We start from the raw sequence: 20,158 nt of genomic DNA, 5'->3' as shown, positions 1-20,158 counted from the left end.
CTTTCCACTTTCGATGCCCTTCTGTGCCTTTTTGTTTATGTGGTCACAGTTAAACCACGTTAACATTTTATATTACTATTTATTTTTGTCTTATTATCTCTATAAAAAAACAATATAAAATGTTGACGTGACTTAACCGTGACCATACAAAATATGAGGACGCAGAATGGCACTAGAAGTAGGAGGACAGACAATCCTTGTCTATGATTATTAGGTTGACAACCTTGCACAAAAGTGCTTCTATAAACTATACGAATGGAAATAGGATGCAACTACAAGTACAGATACTCTCAAATTTAATACATTCATACAAACATGTTTGAGGTTAAAATTGTACATAAGCACCATGTGAGGAACTTTCCCTAGTATGAGAGGATCAGGAAAGACACACCTCTAGTGTATTGGGTATCGTGCTCATGGTAAATATTGGTTAGCCTAGTACGGTGCGGATAACTGCCGAAAGCTTTTAAGTAGTAAGCCTACTCCAAGATGAATGCTCTCCTATTCCGACGTCCCCAGAGCTTCTGGTAGCACAGCTAAGATAATGATGGGTTTTCTACCCCGAATCGGGGGTGGAGTAACAGAAGTTTTGAAAATTCAAGAGAAAGTCACGGCGAGGCAAACCGTTTATCATATGTATAAGTGTGTGTGTGTGTGTGTGTGTGTGTGTGTGTATATTTGTTTTTGTTATTTTATATTAATAATAAACTATATTAATAATAGAACACTACTTGACTCCTTACGTTTAAAGCGTCACTCATTTTTATTTTCAAATCATAATTAAGCTAACACATATATTGAAGTGGCTTTTTAAAACGACAAAAAGAAAGGTTTTTACATATAATTTATCTTACTCGTAAGCAGTCAAGTATTTTTCTTCGTAGAGAACAAACAATCTAACACAGGACTTTGGGCAAACTTTTACTTAATTGTCGTGTTAACACATTGGCTATCTACTAGTCTCACCCTAACACTAACAGAGACGTAACGGTGACAATCTCGTTACTTTTTTCCTTTTGTTCGATTCTGTGTTGGTTTGTTTTGGCATGGGATTGTTTGGTTTTATAACCCATTCGAATATAACATGACCCTATAAAAACAAACAATCAGTAGGTTTCTGGGGATCCTGTAAAAGTACTTAGGCAACATAATGTTAAGCTTGGTAACGTTTAAGTTAAATTGAAAAGGCCAATCACAAGCGTTGAAGGTTAGGTCATCTCAACTATTTAATATACATTTAGTAATGGCTTAAATATTAAAATGGTCCTTATGTTTTAGTCATTGGGTCAATTTAGTCCATGTGTTTTCAGTTTGACCAATTTAATCATTGTGTTTATCTCCGTTAGCCAATTAAGGACATTTCCATCTAATTTCTTTTAAATTTTTTTTATATAAATTATTGTAAGCTTATTTATAAAATTATAATTGATTTGATTTAAAATATTTAAAACGAAATAAAATTAAAAATTAAAAGAAAAATTATTCTCATCCCAACTCTCTGACCTCCTCTCTAATTATCTCCTCTATTTTCTATGTCACAACCTTAATCATTTTTCAGATTAGAAGTTTTATTTTTTATAAGTGTTATTTCTCATTGATTTGCATTTTTCTGTAAAGGGAAAGGGTAATTTTTCTCATATGATTTTTCTTATGAGTTTTTTTTTTTTTTTAAGAGATTGAATGAAATGTCCTTAATTGGTTAACAGAAACAAACACGAGGACTAAATTAGCCAAATTGAAAACACGGGGACTAAATTGGCAATATGACTATAACACAGGGACCATCCTGACATTTAAGCCCTTACTAATTCAATTACATGCATACAAATACAAATATATATAGGCCTTTTAAGGAAATGGATCCACATTTTTTTTTTAAATGAGGATTAGTTGTAGGACCTAATCCACATCTAACTTTAACGATCTAAACTGTCAATTTTCTAAGTCTCGATTTATGGATCATTCTTGTAAAAATTTAATTTAATCCAAATTATTTGCTCAATTAATTATCACGATGAAATTTAAATATTAGACCATATTGTTCGCCAATTTCTTGAACTCAAATATTTCTGATTTGACTAATATTTTGCAAGGATGATCTATGATGTGCAACCTAAAATATAAACGGTTTGAATTGTTGAAATTCGATGTAGTGTAGCCCCCAACTAATCTCCATTTAAAAAAAAAAAGGACATCCCCTTACTTAAAGGGTCAATACACACACACACACACACATATAGATGATAGTGGCATAGTGGGGTGCCCTAAACGGCAGGGTAGTTTGTGACTTGTAGTGCAGAATGAGGTTAACAACTTAATTAATAGTGGAAGCAGACCTAACAAGAACCTAATTAACCATGAACGTGATATATGCAGATGCCTTCTCACCCACTGTATGCATGCCATTAACACGTACTCAATATTCCGAAAGCAACTTTCCCTTTTGTCTTTGAGTTTTCATTTCTCTATCTAGCTAGCCATTCAACAATATTCCCCAACCAAGTGCATAGCAACAAATTCAAAAACCACCTCTACAAAAAGCCAATGCGAATATATTATGTATTTGTTAACTTTGGCATTCAAGCCTCATCGATCCTAACCGTGAAGTGATAGACAAATGCATACAAAACAAGTTTTGCCCAACCCTGCAGGGAAAAAAAACCGAAAATATGCAGGATTGGAAGTTTCGATTCTAAAACTTGTTAAAACAAAAGCTTTTGAAACCATCCATGTTCGGTAATTTGTATGCCCTAAAAACTTAAACTGATAAAGAACATGTTGAACAATGTATATCAAATCGCTTTTTAACCAAAATGGTCGTTAAGATTGGCATAACTCTTCACTTTGGTCCTAGAGATTTGAAATCAACAAAAGTGGTCCCTGAGTTTGTCCATCATCAATTATTTTGATACTTCTGTGATTCTGTCAAATAAGGACTACAATAATAAAAATACCCTCAATTCCATAAACAATGGGCCAAAATGATTGACAAAAATTGAGAGTAACTTTTTCATTTTATAACAGAGATTTTTCACGTGCCTGGGGGGGGGGGGTGGAACAAAATGAATGATGATAGACAAACTTAGGGCCAATCTTATCGATTTCAAATCTCATAGACCATTTTAGCTAAAAAGCCATATCAAATTAACACTTATCAGATGATTGTTAATTGGCAAAACTAATCAATCATCACCAATCTTTTAAGTATATTTGTACAGTTGGTTTAATTTGATGGCACAAATGGAGTTTGGATACATGTGAGAACAAGTTTTCCAACAATCCTTAAGACGTTTAAAGGGCGTGGGAAGCACATGCAACATGTACATGTGTTCGTGCCTGCATGCATTAAGTGCTGAAAGTCTCATATTGAGGGGACCAGTGTTTCTTTTATAAAGTTCTTTGTTCTTTTCGTTTTTGGCGTCCTGGAATGTAAAAGAACAAACGCAAACAACAAAACATTTCCCGCTTGCTTGTGAAGTTCAACTTGACTTAAGCTATATATTATAAAATATAATTCAAGAATACAACAAAACATTTCCCGCTTGCTTGAGAAGTTCAACTTGACTTAAGCTATATATTATAAAATATAATTCAAGAATAGTCCAAGTCGTGAAACACTTAGATTAGTCCAACACAATCAATAAATTTGATAATAATTCAAGACCATCTACGAAAGAGATGTAAAAAATATCATATAAACATATAACATTAATAAATGACATACCATTTACTCCAACCGATATGTCAAAAATGACAAAGAGATATCAAATCAAATTTGAAGCTGCCTTCAAATTTGATTTTTGCTATTTTCAAAGGCATTACATTTGCCTTCCCTTAAATGCTAGCATTTTTTAGTATTATTTTATTATTTTTAAACCAATAACATCCCAACTATTATTAATTTTGTTTTAAAAAAACATAAATGAAACAATAAATTTTGGCATATTGACAATATATCAAATTGTCAAGTCAGCCATCAAATTGAAATTTGATGTTTTGAATCTGAGGTCTCTCTTAGAGATGCTCTAACGATGAAATGCCTAGTCTAACTAAACTTTTAGGACTTGTCTCGGAAGTGCTTTTACATAACTGAAAACGGTTTCAGAAAAAATGATTTTGGGTTCTAAAAGCATTGAAGTGCTTCTTGCAAGAGGCATAAAGGACTCCAAGTACTTTTTTACGATTCACTTGTATTTTTAATAAAGATTAGTTTAAAAGACATTTTCACTAAAAACATTTTCAGCAATTTAAAAATATTTCCCAAACAAGCCATAATTTTCCATCTTCGATCCATTTTTGTATGTTTTTGTATTTCACTATAGAGACATGATAACTGTTTTTTTTTTCTCTCTCTCTCTCTCTATATATGCCTCTTAATTTTATTTGTTATTTTCATAATTTTATTTAATTCGATTGTTAAATATAAAAATGTATGAATATGAGAAGACAAGATTATCGTTTCTTTTCACCATATTTCTTCTTATGTTTTAAATCTTTTGTCCTGAGTTTTGGAGATGTCATTCTCAACTGGATAAAATGCACTCCCATCCACATGTCAAATATCTATATTTTCCTACACATGCCATGAATTGGTCGGCAGTCAATGAAGGAATATAAATGATTGCCATATCTTATGTAATTCTTATTGGAGGGTAAAAATGAACATTACGTAGTTCGTTTGTTATACGTTCTCTGATTTTAAAGTATCAAAACAAGCTTGATACTTCAAGGGTTAGTCTGCTCGGCTAGTCTGTCTTCCTTCTTCTTTTCCGCTTCTCCGTTGTTTGTTTTGTTATAGTTTATATTATTATTTTTTTAATCAAGAAAAATATATTAAAGGAAAAATTCTCGAGAACAACCGTTTCCTATAGAATTAAATTGAAGAGCATGAAAAGCAAATGAAGGAATACAATGATCCCAAATATGACAATCAGTAATAAGAAGGCCTTGACGAGCAAAGGTATCCGCCACAAAGTTAGCCTCTCTATAAATAACTGAAAACGATTGGTCGCCGTCCACTTGATATCTTCAATAATAGAAACCAAATTCCATGGCGTCGCACCCCAGTCCAACACTAACTGAACGACCAACTTAGAGTCACCTTCAACCCTAATCTTTGTATAGCCCTTCCTCTGAGCAAAAAAGGCCCTCTTTGAGAGTCTTAGCCTCCACTTATGAAATAGTGGCACCACCTAGATTTAAAGCTCCGCCTCCAATAAGCTACCCATTATGATTCCTTAAGACAAATCCCGCTGCCGCCTTGTCCCCAACCATCGGACCGTCAAAATTTAACTTAACAAAACTCTTATTCGGCGGATGCCATTTAACAATTGTATAGCCCTTCTAGTTTATATTAACGAAATTGTCGTTTTTTTATTGGGATTTGGACTTTTCCTTTAGAGTTGGGAAAACGAAGGTGCATAAGCTACATTGAAAGTTATTAAGAGAATAATCAAATAATTAAGTTAAGCAATTAATAAGTTATAACGACGTAAGCTTTCTCGTTTAGACTCATTTCTGAATTTCAAATACATGCAGCCAATTCCATAGAAGAAAATGACATATATCTAACTTTCCATCTTAGCTTTCTATGAGGAAAGAAGGTTTACATTATCAAAAATAGAAATTGATAAATATGAATTTAACACAAGATCCACAAGAACCAGAAAGAGAGAAAAAAAATAAATCTCATCCAAGTGATATAGGAGAGATTTTTCAATGTGCCGAAAAACGGCTCGTTATACAAAGTGTCGTAATATAATTGATTAACAAAAAATTTCGTCACAGTTCTAACCAATCATACTACGATACCGAGCCATAAATTAAAGTCAATTTGGATTATTACGACGCTGGATCTCCCACTTGGAGAGACCATGGAACAGCATCCCTCATGATAAGTGCAATGGAGGTCACAAACCTAGGCCATGGGCCTTCTTGATCGTCCATTGATCCCGTCCAAGTAAGTAATTCGATTTGGATTATTGACAGAAATAAAGGTTGAAGTCCCATCAGAAGCTGATGTGGTGCAACGCGCATAATATGTCCTTTTGCCCTTTATAGTCATCATAGAAATATAATTGGAAGTTGCTATGCTACGGCAATAGTACGGACCGTACCCTTTCTTTTGAGAAGGAGACAACCGTCATGTGGGGGCCATTTATTGCGTTTTGCTGTTTAGATTTTAGAATCCGAATCCTCTCTCCTGATATTTTTTAGATGATTCATAAATTAAGAATATTCATCGTATATCATATGTTTATAAATTTTTTTAAAGTATTTATTTGAAATTGAATATAAATAGTGTCTGATAAAAATTGATCGTACGATATATGATAAACGAATACAATTCAAGAATTTCCTGAATTCTTGTAAAAATGATTCAAAAGGATTTTGTTGGTAGATTTTTATGCCTTTCGGCCAAACGGGCACGTGATCCCTTATCTGTCAGCCACCCGCTGCAACCATTCGGGTCCCTTTGGGGTGGGGGCCCCCGCGGGGGGGGGGTTGGGGAGACCATGCTCCAAACCCTAATAATAATTGTATAGGTTCTGTTTTTTGTTTTATTTGAATCAAGAAACAAATTTATAGTAGAAAAATGCTTAACGAGATTTTCTCAAAAATAGGATTTTGATAAATTATATGTCACTGCATAGTTTTTGTGTAAACGTTTAAAAATTATGCAAAAAATATAAAGTGACAAAAAATTTATAGAGAATCCCATTTTTAATATGTTCTATTAGACAATCGCCCACAGTGCACTCAAATAATGTTAGGTTTTTTTTTTAATTTTTTTTATGGGGTGATAGTGATACAAATAAGAGAGTTTTAACGAAAAACTCATGGTACTGTTCACTTTAACGAAAAACCACATTGTTACACTAAAAAGTCAATCATAGTACTATTCACTTTACCTTTTATTTTGTCTTTATCATTAAAACTCAAAGTTTTCAAACCCTTTTCATTAGTTTTCTTTACAAATAATGCAATATTAAATAATAAAAAAAATAGGGAGAATTATTTGAGAAGTAACTTGGAAGGAAAAGAGAGAGTTATTTGGGATGACTAGGCACTCTCACAATTAGGATTCTTATTTCTAAGGAAGACTTAAGCACGCTTTTCAAACGTCACAATAGTGTTTTGAGCTGATAATGCAACGTCATGTATTTTAATAGCGTTTTCATGTCAACAATGTATGATTGGTTCATGAAGCTACGACTATGTCTTCAAAATTACATGTATTTTTCTCTTCTAGTTTGCGATTTATTATTTGCTTAAGCTCTATGTGTTTAAGAACTTAGTAAAAGTGGGTTGCTTGTTAAAAAAGAAAATTGAAGTTAATTACTCAAAGTGACAACATATATATGAGCAAATAGATCAATAGATATATAAGATGAATGAGAATTTGTTAACTTTGTTTTGATAATGGTAGCGTTGCTTCTTTAATATGTAACTGAAAGTTAATCTTAGAAATGAATCATTGACATAAGTAAAATGAACAAAATTAGAGAAGAATAATCGTAATTATTTTAACTTTTCCTTAAACCTGTCCAAATGCAAATGGAATCGTACATAAACATGCCAACAAATTCAATCAAAAGTTGAAAACCCTAATAATCCATGAGCTTTAACCCTTCTTTTGCCCCCGTCTTTTTTACTGTTGTGTCACGTCTAATATTCATCACTGGGCCAACAAGCCCTATCCAATCACGTGGACGTGCCTGATTCTTATGCACATGCATACAACTCCCATTGGCGGAGATCTTATTATATACAAATTTTGTGACAAATATGGTTACTTTCTCTAAACAATTGTGTTTAATTAATTATCAGAATTTTAAGTAAATCTTGAGGTCTTCCTTTCTTAACGATGCTTTGTCGGTGCTTACCACTTCTTCCTCGTATTACTCATGTGAAATTTGAAACAAAAGGGTATAAAATTCCAGCATATTATAATTAATTTTCTTTGGTTCCATGACAAAACCAAATATCAATCTCCACTCATATCTCCTTGTGACATAGAGATTTTTCGGTGTACTTGAGAACACGGTTTGACATACTAATTGCAATGATATAATTAGTTGGAAACTTAATTTTTCTTTGTGACAAACCTACTCATCGTCAGGAAAATAAAAAATAAAAGTAACAGGAAGAAAAAAGTAGTAGTGAGAAAAATAGTGAATTAAAAGATAATGTTAATTAAGTATTCTTGTTACATTTTTTCCTTCTCGAGTATAAGAGAAAACGCTAAACTCAATGTCTGTTTAAGCTCATGCACCATGAGTCATACGAATAAGTGAATAAACTCAAATTATATGTTGCTTTCTACTAGTTCTAAGTCACGATACAAATGAATGCATTAAGAGGTGGGTCGTTGTCGCACATCTTCATCAAGTATTGACCATGCTTAATGAATTAAACACCACTATTGATTACATCATTTACATGTCAATTTCTCGCATATGATCATAGCTCAATATATACTAGCTAATTAGTATCTAAATATATAAGGGTGTGCTATTCACACATCCCATTTTACTTCTCACACACTCCTTGATAATTTATGTTCGTTGATATTCTTCAATTTATCCGATTTGATTGTAGAAAATTAAAAAGATGTGTGAGAAGTAAAATAGGGTGTGTGGATATCACACCCCAATATATAATGTTTATGTATCTTTCTTACTTCTTTTTGTCTTTTTATATATTGCGTTTTGTTTTTGCGAATCATTTTATTGATTAAGTAAAACTAAATGGGGGATTATTTGACACTCTAAAATTATCATTTCCCATCACTCGGTGCTAATTTTTTGTTTTTTCTTATAAGGGAGGAGTGCTTAATGAACTTCTTTGAGTGCTAATAGTTCCTCACTAATTAAATTAAGGAAAAATTAGTATCCAGTCTTTAGTTACTAATGTACTCCTTATTAGTTTTCAGATTTTGATCAAGGTCCTTAGCATTAATGCAATAATGAATTTACATGTCAGTTACATAATTTTTGAAATAAAAATTAATAATTGATTTAGGATTTTAATACTCACACCTTCATTAAACTCCTAAATAATTTTCAATTCAAAACATTTCCAAAAAAAAAAAAAATTAAGAATAAGTTTGTACCCCTTAATTTTTTATAAAAAGGTTTCCAATTTTTTAATCTTATATGTACCCATTCATGTAATTTTTCAATTTTTTAATCTTAAAATGTACCCATTCTTAAATATACCAATTTGTTGTAGTAAAATGTACCCTTTTTTATTATTATTATTATTATATAAAATCTATTCATTTTTTTTTCTAATCCATTTTTAAACTTATATGGGTACATTCTTTTTCTTGATTTGAGAATGTATCCATGTCAAGTTTAATCAAATAAATTTACTAATGTTATTAAGCCTAATATCTATTATTTTTTGTGTGGTTTTGAAGAATGTACCCGTATTTTGGTACAATATTTTTTTTGTTAATTTTGCTGAATGTACTCATGTTTATATACATACATATATATATATATACACACACACACACACGCAATATATATATTCGAGAGTATAATTTATATTTTAATAATTTTAATCCACAAATTATGGGTTTTTTTATTTATTTAAAATCTCATTATTACAAACAACTATAAATTTCAATTTTTAATTTAAAAAATATAGTAACCTACATAGAAATACATCATTAAATTAATTTCAGGAACTTCGATCAAAAATTGAAAACCAATAAGGTTTCAATCAAAGAATATTGATAATTAGGGACCACATACCAAGTGTCCCTTAAATCAATTACTAACGATTTGAGAAATCAGCCAAGTCAATTTTAATATGTTAGCAACCTAAACTCAAATATGTATATGTTAGCAGCCTAAACCTTTGTAATGGGGCCGGTCATGTCCTACCTAAAATCGGTGCTAGTGTTACTTAGTAGCTGCAGCTGCTCTACTAAATTTTGTATCTAATTTATTTGTAGAAGATAACAGTTTGTTGTTAACCTACTTTGTTTGCTCAAAATATCCACCATTGTAAATGCATTGAGAGTCATTGTCAACAGATATTGACCCATGAGATTTGTACACTTTGGCTGGGTGGTGAGAATAAATAGGTAGAAACTAAAATGAAAGTGAGTAAGCCACTTACTACTACGGTCTAGTGATATTCTTCTCCACTTATAAGCGAAAACCTTATTAAGTTTGACACTCGCCACGTTATTGCTAGCCCATTATGAGGCTTAGCCCAATCCCCACCCCTTTAATGTAGATAATATCGTTTGTTAAAAAAAAATGAAGGTGAGTAATATGTTTTGATACAAGTGACAGTTTTTACTGAATTCGTCTAAATTGATGAGAAATGAGATCCAAATTAAGGTGTAGTCTGTAAACTGCAAAAAAGAGAACATATTGCTCTAATCAACTTGACTTATAACTGTACGTTGTTGTGAAAATAAGTAATATGTTGGCAAAAAAGAATGTGGATAAAGGTAGGTTGTGCATATTTTTAAAATTTTATAAATTACAAGATAGAAGTTTGATTGGAGCATCTCCAACAGTTTTTCTAAACTCTTAATTTTACTGTCATAAACTAAACACATGTCAATCAATAATAGAAACTATAGAAAAGCCACACAAAAAATAATTATAAAAAAAATAATCTCTTCTTAAAATGCTCTTAGGAAAAAGTTGAGGGGCAACAAAGAATTAAGTAGATATTAAATAAATAATAGTTTTTGGGGTCTTTGGTTATCCCTTGTATATAAAGCTAGAGCCCCAATTTGGGGTCACAGCTTCGACAAAAACAATTGGACCAAACTGCCCCTTAGCCAAAAAAATTCAAAACCTGTCCAAAATAATATATCAAATCATGCAAGGGTAAGTTAGTAATTTGGCCATCATAAAATAAAATATAAATATAAATGGGGAGAGAGAAAAGAATAAAATAATGAAAGAGGAGAGAAAAGAATAAACAAATGACAAAGTTGATGGTGCCCATGCGATGGGGAAGAAAAATATAATAAAAATAAGAAAAATCATGAATATTGTGTTCAAAACATCTTAAGAGGCGCGTAGCGCCGGTGATTAAAAAAGAAAATAAAGAAATAAAAAAAAATATTGAAGCAATTCATGCATATAAATACATTTAAAATGTCTAAGTCACGCGTAGCGCGCTGTGATTCAAAAAATGTCTTTTGCATGCGGTTGTTAATTAAATATTATTTCTCAATTTTTAAACACTTAAGAGGTGTGTAGTGTCAGTTATAAAAAAGTCTCTTGTACGCGTATAATAATGTGATTCAATTAGTTGTCAAATGATCATTTTTTTAACAAACGATGTTATCAACACTAAGGATAGGAGTGGTCTTAACCTTACAATGAGATAGCATTAAGTTGTTTATTAAATATTGTTTTTTCTAATATTAATGTAAATTTAATAAAATGTAGATGAAATTTGAAAGACTGTTTTTATTAACATGGATTCAGCTATTTTGATTAGTTAAAAAACCACTTTCATTAAATGTATTTATTATTCATTTTCATCTAGGTTAATAAACTTATAAGAAACAAGAAAAAAATGACTTTCACGTTCGTGCATGAATGTTAGTAACTTACAAGAAACAAGAAAAAGGTGACTTTTCTTTTTTTAGTCTCGATATTTATTCAAAGTTGGGCGTCCAAAAGGTCATGAGAGTGTGTGATGACTTTGCTTTCCATCTTCTCCTTTTGCGTCACCATTCCGTCTTCTTATCGACTTTTCTCTGTTTGTGATCTCTTTGTTTTCTCTTTTTCATTTGTTTTTCTTATCGACTAAAGTAGTATATCTAAAGACGACTCTATGAGATATACATGTCAAAGAGATTTTTTATTTCTACTTTATAGGACTTTTTTAGAACTGGTTTAGAACTCTTTGTAAAACGACTAAAAACATTTTTTATACAAATATTTTTGAAATTAATTTTTAGTAAAAATTTAAGTGGATCTGGAAAAATAATTTAAGTACTTCTTGCAAAAAATATATATCTGGTATTTCTTCCAAAAAACTTTAAAGTACTTTTGGGACTCAAAATTAATTTCACAAAAAACGCTTTCAATTATTCTAAAAGCATTGCTCTTAATAACGGTGAAGGAGTTACTTATAAGGCTCGTTTGTTATGCGTTTTCAATTACTTAAAGCATTTTCAGATAAAATGATTTTGGATTTCAAACACACTTGAAATGCCTCTCCATGATCAACTTGCAATTTTTTTGAGGATTGGTTCCTAAATAATTTTCTCTAAAAGTGTTTGCAGTCAGTTAAAATCACACATGCCTTATGTGTGTGCGTAACGTAACAAATAATTTTTTTTTTTTTTTACTTAACAAACAAAAAATTTCTTTTGTTCAAAAAAAAAAAAAAAATTTCTTGTTTGTTACGTTACACACACATAAGGTGTGATCCTCTAGTAACTACAACTAAAAGATCCTTTACTAGCTACAACTAAAATTGTCCACTTATAATTTTGACCACGAGTAAAGAAAATGAGAGAATAACGGGTTTTAATCACGATTTTACATTTAATAAAAAAATCGCAATTTAGCAAAAATTCTTGCTCCCGTTTGATTTGGGTTTAGGTATGGATTAGTATTTAGATATGAATAATAGACATCCAATACTAACAGGAGGCGTAAGTATTTAGATATGAATAATAGCAAAAATCCTTTTCATTTTAAATTCTAATCACCGGGGAGTATTTTTGCTCACCATCACTTAGTGTGATGTATACTCATCATCCTATTTATTATCGTTAAATAAATTTGAATTTCGAGATTCGTGTAGTTGATAAGTACAAATCTCAAAATTCAAACTTATCTAACGGTGATAAATAGCATGATGAGCATACACCATACTAAATGGTGATGAGCAAAAATACATTTGTGAGTGAAAAGGTCAAAGTTACTGTTTCAACACTTTTCCACTGCTTGACACAAAAGTTAATTTTGGAATTAACTTTAGATTAATACCATTTTTTCATAGTAAAAAAAATTGAAAACAATAAAAAAAAAACATGGTTGGCCTTCATCTTTTGTGCAATAAACATGCAATTCATGATTCAATGGCTTTCGAGTTTGGTTGGTAACCTCATCTATAAATTGTCATCTTATAATATAAAAATAGGTAGAGATAAAATTACCATTATTTAAAGTTACAATGTCTGTTCTAACAAAAATAAAGTTTTACAAGTTTTTATACTCGTTTAGAAGTATTTTTAAAATAATTGAAAGTGTTTTAATAAAAATATTTTTGAAATCAATTCTTTATAAACATGCAAGTAGATTATGTAAAAATACTTGAAATACTTTATGTAAGAAGTCTACATAATTGATTTTTTTTTAACAGAAAACAATTTAAGTATTTTTGTGATCCCAAAACATTTTGTTTAAAAACACCTCCAATAATTTAAAAGCATATCCAGACCGGGCTTTTAGCATTTAAAGTAGTAATTTTACAAGTGCTTCGAAGTATGATGTGGTTTGAAATTCTCAGCGGTTTTGTTTAAAGGTTCGGAGGTTTTAGGTGAATGAAATGCATTTTTCAGGGTTTTTTTTTTTTTGAGAAAAACTAATGAAAAATGTTTGAAAATATTAAGTTTTAACGATAAGGATAAAATAAAAGATAAAATAAATAGTATTATAATTAATTTTTTAATATAAAAATATGATTTTTCGTTAAAATAAACAGTGATAAGGGGTTTTCGTTAATTTTTTTTTTATTTTTAAAGTATTTAACATAATAAAGAGACAGTAGAAAAGGCTGTGACTGTTACTGACTGCCACTCTTTGCTCTCTTTAGCGGTTCATCTTCTCTGTCCCTGCCTGTGTGTTTGGTGGCCAGAAGGAGGGTCCTTCTCATTTGCGGTTCCAATTGTATTTCTTATCCAAGTCAAGTTCTTGCAACTGGGTATTGCTTTATTTCTCTGAAAATTCTCACTTTTTGTTCTATCTTTCAAGGTTCATTTCTCTCTTTTGGGGCCAACAAAGTTCTTTTTTTTAAGGCAAGAGAAAAAGGTTGGTTTTTTCTTGTGGGTTTTCAATGGCGCCTGATCTCTGACTGTTTTTTGCAGAGATATAAGGTAACGAGTAGGCAGTTTTGGAGAGGAAGGGAAAGATGGGGGAGAAGCCTGAAGTATTGGATGCTGTGTTGAAGGAAACTGTTGATTTGGTATATAGATCTGAGAAATTTGAAGCCTTTTTTGGTTTGTTTATCTGGGTTTTTGGTTTTGTTTACTGGGTTTTTACCTTTCGTACGAACTCGGTGAGTGCAGGAAAATATACCCATTGAAGAGGTGTTTGAGAATCTGAGATGTAGCAAAGAGGGTCTCAGCAGTGAGGCTGCTGAGGAAAGACTCACCATTTTTGGGCACAACAAGCTTGAAGAAAAGCAGGTTAGTTTTTCATGCTTACAGCCCTTTTTTCTTATTATTTTGTGTTTTTGAAGCTTACCCTTCTATGCTCACACAATTCCATGTTCTGGGTCTGTTTCAAACTTTCAGGAGAGCAAATTTTTGAAGTTTTTGGGTTTTATGTGGAATCCTCTCTCATGGGTTATGGAAGCTGCTGCTATAATGGCCATTGCTCTTGCAAATGGAGGGGTAACCGCTTGGCTCTTTCGGTCGCTGTTGTTATTTCTTTGCCGCTGCTTGTGCTTTTGTGTTCTTATCTTTTAGTTGATCTGTACCATGATTTTCTGTGTGCAGGGTAAGCCACCGGATTGGCAAGATTTTGTGGGTATTATGACCCTGCTCGTCATCAATTCCACAATCAGTTTCATTGAGGAAAACAATGCCGGTAATGCTGCAGCAGCACTCATGGCTCGTTTGGCTCCAAAAGCCAAGGTATCAGATTGGAAACTTGTTGCTTTAGTTTTTATTAAGGTTGTAGGAGTACGTGTTATATTATGGAATTGAGTAATCCATAAATTTCACCTTAGTATAGTATCTATTCTGGATGCAGTGCAATCTGATGTGATTGTGTGCGCACCACTGTTAGTTTTCGGTTGTGATATATGTTTCAATTTCTTTGCCGGTTTCATTTCTGACAAAAATAAATGTTTGAAAGGTCCTTCGAGATGGAAGGTGGAATGAACAAGATGCTTCGGTTCTAGTTCCTGGTGATATAATTAGTATTAAGCTTGGTGACATTGTTCCAGCCGATGCTCGTCTACTTGAAGGGGATCCTTTGAAAATTGACCAGGTTTGATCTGCAATTATAGCTGTCTTGTTTATCATGTTGAAGTTGGCAATAATATGTAATGGCGAGTCTTGGAAAAATTTGGCTGTTTCTGAAGTTTCCATTTTGGGCTTGCAGTCTGCACTTACAGGTGAATCCCTTGCCGTGACGAAAAGCCCTGGGGATGGTGTGTATTCTGGTTCTACTTGCAAACAAGGAGAGATTGAAGCAGTGGTCATTGCCACCGGTGTCCATACCTTCTTTGGAAAAGCTGCTCACCTTGTTGATAGCACGAATCAAGTGGGCCATTTCCAAAAGGCAGGGAGACTAGTATTTTTTTGGCTTTCTTTTATTTTGGGCTTTGTGGGCTGTGACTTTATTGATTCTGATTTCATTTCATTTTTTTAGGTCTTGACTGCAATTGGGAATTTCTGCATATGTTCCATTGCTGTGGGGATGGTAATAGAGATAATTGTCATGTACCCGATTCAAGACCGAAAATATCGTCCTGGAATTGATAACCTTCTTGTGCTTCTCATTGGTGGAATTCCAATTGCCATGCCGACAGTTCTGTCTGTGACAATGGCCATTGGGTCTCATAGATTATCACAGCAGGTTGGTTTGATTCCTTGTAATGCTACAGCGCTATGTGGTATAAGGTGTTTTGGAATGTGATTAGTTTTGTTAATAATGATTGCAGGGAGCTATTACAAAGAGAATGACAGCAATTGAAGAGATGGCAGGCATGGATGTTCTTTGCAGTGACAAGACTGGAACTCTGACATTGAATAAGCTTACTGTTGACAAAAATCTTATCGAGGTTGCTTATTTGTAATAAAATATTTTTTTTTCCTCTATGAAAAAATCCTTGTTTAAATGTGTGATTGACCTTTAAACCTGTAGGTTTTTGCAAAAGGAGTGGATCCAGATGCTGTTGTGTTGATGGCAGCTCGAGCCTCCAGACTGGAGAATCAAGATGCAATAGATACTGCTATAGTTGGGATGCTTGCTGATCCTAAGGAGGTGATTACATCTTTATATTGGATTGTGCCCGTTTCCAAACATAGCTCCGAAGTTCTTTAGGCGTGTTTTACTGCATATTTTGAAGTTGAGTAGTTTCTGAAATATATTTGTTATACATGCATTATTATCTTTTAAAAATCCCTTTTCTTTTGATTTTTGTGAAAAGGCACGTGCTGGAATTCAAGAAATACACTTCCTTCCTTTCAATCCTACTGATAAACGAACTGCATTGACTTATCTAGATCGTGATGGTAAAATGCATAGAGTTAGCAAAGGTGCACCAGAGCAGGTAAATTGCCTTCCACTTTATGTCGTTGTCCTCCCTTTGTTTTCAAGATTAAATAATAATTCCCAGATGCTTTTTTTTTAGATTTTGAATCTTGCACGCAATAAGTCAGACATCGAGCGCAGAGTTCATGCTGTTATTGATAAGTTTGCTGAGCGAGGTTTACGATCTCTTGCTGTAGCATACCAGGTAACTGAATCTCTAATCTTTATCTTGGGCTTGTGTTGTAGTTTAAAATTTTATTCTTATTTGTTTTATGCAGGAAGTTCCAGAAGGAAGGAAAGAGAGTGCTGGAGCCCCGTGGCAATTTGTTGGTGTAATGCCACTCTTTGACCCACCTAGACATGACAGTGCAGAGACAATAAGGAGGGCGTTAAATCTTGGAGTGAATGTGAAGATGATTACTGGTATGTTTCTTTATAGTAGCCTTAGTTGGTTAAATTAGTGTTGTTTCTTCTTGTTGGATATCTGAAGAAGCATTAATAAATCTTTGCTGAATCTTTGACAAGTCATGAGCAATCCAAGTCGTTGTTTTCACTTTTCAGTTAACATACTTTGGTCCTGATTTAGTTATGCCTTGATATTCTGCATAATGTTGGACCATCCTTGGGTTCATATGTCATGGATACTGCAGCGTGTGCACACTTTACTTGATATGTGGTTATGGTGAAGCTGTTGTATTAACAGGTTAATGTGTTTTTGTTGTTTTAAGAGACATAGGTGTTGAAAGAAATGGGTAGAAGTTTGTTCTGTTAATTTTCATTAATAATGTTATTAACTGGAGTCTCTAATACTGCAAGCATATAATTAGTTGTGTTTCCTGCCACCCTGCCTCCGAGTTCAATAGAAAAAAGTGATTGTATTTAGTTCTTTGTTTATGTTGCTGTCTTGCTCAAAGTTGTATTTTGTCAGGGGATCAACTGGCGATTGGAAAGGAAACTGGACGTCGCTTGGGGATGGGAACCAATATGTACCCTTCATCTGCTTTGCTAGGACAGGACAAGGATGAGTCAATTATTGCTTTACCTATTGACGAGCTGATAGAAAAAGCTGATGGCTTTGCTGGGGTCTTCCCAGGTATGCTCTTCCCTCACCATTCTTGGGGAAAGCTCACGCATGTACCATAGTATATGCTTGAGAAAATGTTTTCAGATTTTACTATTGGCTGCTAGGACATATCCAACTTAGAGTGACTGGGTTAATTTTGTTTTGGTACAGAGCACAAATACGAGATTGTGAAACGTTTGCAAGCTAGGAAACATATCTGCGGAATGACTGGTGATGGAGTCAATGATGCTCCTGCCCTCAAAAAAGCTGATATTGGTATAGCTGTTGCTGATGCAACAGATGCTGCTCGCAGTGCTTCTGATATTGTGCTTACTGAACCTGGCCTTAGTGTCATCATTAGTGCTGTTTTGACCAGTCGGGCAATCTTCCAGAGGATGAAAAATTACACAGTAAGCTTCTAAAGTGGCATATTATTCTTGTGATTAAGAGTCATTGTCCACCTCAGCAGTGAACTATATAAGTAACAAATTCTTGTTTATGGTTGGCAGATATATGCTGTTTCCATCACAATTCGTATTGTGGTAAGTTAATGGTTCTTTGGTTTGAATCGTTTAATTCATGTAGATGGCATCTTGCATAAAATTTTGAATTAAATTTCTTTTAGAGCATTCAATAGTATGGCCTCACTTTTCTGATTCTTTTTCATGACAGCTTGGTTTCATGTTGCTGGCTCTCCTATGGAAGTTTGACTTTCCACCTTTCATGGTGCTTATTATTGCGATCCTCAATGATGGTTTGTTCTTTCTTTTCCCTGTTCAAAATCTCTCTCTCTCTCTCTCTCTGTGTACACATTTGTATAATTTTTGTTTTAGTTGAGTCCTGTTTTGTCTCTCGTTAGCACCATCTTTTATTGATATTTAGTCAATGTTGTTGCTGAAAACACATGCACTCTTCTATAGCCATTAAGTGTTTTCTTCCGCAGAATTTACTAATGGAATGACCTTTTAGGTACGATCATGACAATATCAAAGGACAGAGTCAAACCGTCTCCTCTGCCAGATAGCTGGAAGCTGGCCGAGATTTTTGCAACTGGAATTGTGCTCGGAGGCTACTTGGCAATAATGACTGTGATATTCTTTTGGGCAGCATACAAAACAGACTTCTTCCCAGTAAGATTCTGTCTTGTTCGAGCATAAAATGCTCTGGTTGTTGCTGATGTATCACTTGTAGTCATAAAATGTGCATTCGTGGGGCTAATTTGCTTATGCTGCTGCTACTTGTCATCTCTTGTTAATGGTTAATTAATATCCAGCCACTAATTGTTTCAGAGAACATTTGGGGTATCAACCCTTAAGAAAACAGCTAATGATGACTTTCGGAAACTTGCCTCTGCTATATATCTACAAGTGAGCATTATTAGCCAGGCCCTCATATTTGTTACACGGTCTCGAAGTTGGTCGTTTATTGAGCGACCTGGATTGTTGCTTATGGTGGCCTTTATAATAGCTCAGCTGGTGAGCCACTTTTCCCAGTCATCTCGTTTTATATTCATTTTGATTGATTTTGAGGGGAAACTGAATTTCTTACCTTCTATTTTTTGAGCAGATAGCCACCTTGATTGCAGTCTATGCAAATTGGAGTTTTGCTGCCATTAAGGGGATCGGATGGGGTTGGGCCGGGGTGATATGGCTTTATAATATTGTCACATATATCCCTCTGGATATCATAAAATTCATGATACGCTATGCTCTGAGCGGGAAGGCGTGGGATCTACTGATTGAACAGAGGGTACGTTATTGACTCGGGATTGCTTACCCAGTTTTACTTGATCAGGGAGTTTCTTGTTAACTGTTTATTGAGGGGTTCTTTGTTTTTTTTTGTTTCTAGGTTGCTTTCACAAGGCAAAAGGACTTTGGAAAGGAACAACGTGAGCTTCAATGGGCGCACGCACAAAGGACATTGCACGGGTTGCAGCCACCGGACACCAAGATGTTTACAGAACGAACACATTTCACAGAACTCAATCAGATCGCCGAAGAGGCCAAAAGAAGAGCTGAGATTGCAAGGTGAGCTGCAAACTTTCTTTTCAGCATGAGATTTTAGTCTCTTCATGTTGCGTTGGTTCTCTAACCGAGACTCCTGCCATCTTGTAGGTTGAGGGAACTCACTACACTGAAAGGTCACGTAGAATCCGTGGTGAGATTGAAGGGGCTCGACATCGACACAATTCAGCAATCATACACAGTTTAAGACAGATATAATGTATGTACCTATATATATACTGTATAAGATGATTGTGTGCTGAGAGTAAAGACGTGTACTCGGCATGTTGTGAGGAACCTCCTTGTAGACAGTCGTTTTAAATTTGCTACTCTGCTTTTCGGTTTTTGGCATGTAAAATGAGTGCTGCGGTCAGCTGTTTTCTTCCTTTTTCTTCACTCTAACCCTCTTCCTTGTGATTAAGAGAGGACGGAAATAAAATTTTCTCCATTAATCAGAACCGTTCATTCGATGTTTCGGTAGCCCCACAAGTTACCTAGCTTTGTGGTTTGTTCTACCCAGGTTTTATGATTAGGTTACACAAATCGGTCTCTTGAAATGCGTCAAGAGCTTGTTTACTTACCTGGAATAAGGAAAAAGTCAATTA

The 20,158-nt window shown here is 33.6% G+C and overlaps 1 protein-coding gene across 2 annotated transcripts; it reads left to right on the top strand.

Annotated features, from left to right (window-relative positions):
- Positions 1-13,752: 13,752 nt before the first annotated feature.
- LOC137712705 (ATPase 11, plasma membrane-type) lies at positions 13,753-20,011 on the top strand. Of its 2 annotated transcripts, none has more exons than XM_068451838.2 (22): positions 13,753-13,926; positions 14,090-14,187; positions 14,291-14,410; positions 14,519-14,617; positions 14,723-14,860; positions 15,084-15,218; positions 15,333-15,512; positions 15,603-15,809; positions 15,895-16,014; positions 16,098-16,217; positions 16,384-16,506; positions 16,588-16,692; positions 16,766-16,910; positions 17,416-17,580; positions 17,722-17,960; positions 18,060-18,092; positions 18,223-18,304; positions 18,520-18,680; positions 18,840-19,025; positions 19,117-19,299; positions 19,399-19,577; positions 19,665-20,011. In XM_068451838.2, the coding sequence occupies exons 2-22, from the start codon at positions 14,134-14,136 to the stop codon at positions 19,759-19,761; spliced, it is 2,871 nt and encodes a 956-aa protein (XP_068307939.1). In that variant the 5' UTR covers positions 13,753-13,926; positions 14,090-14,133; the 3' UTR covers positions 19,762-20,011. The 2 variants fall into 2 exon arrangements, with proteins under 2 accessions (XP_068307939.1, XP_088540850.1); XM_088684724.1 differs by having other exon boundaries at positions 13,880-13,976.
- The last annotated feature ends 147 nt before the right edge of the window (positions 20,012-20,158 follow it).

The sequence above is a fragment of the Pyrus communis genome, chromosome 14 (assembly GCF_041283825.1).
Source record: "Pyrus communis isolate YQ-2024b chromosome 14, ASM4128382v1, whole genome shotgun sequence".
NCBI lineage: Eukaryota > Viridiplantae > Streptophyta > Magnoliopsida > Rosales > Rosaceae > Pyrus > Pyrus communis.
The sequence above is the reverse complement of the archived record's forward strand: the minus strand, read 5'-3'. Positions and strand labels throughout refer to the sequence as shown.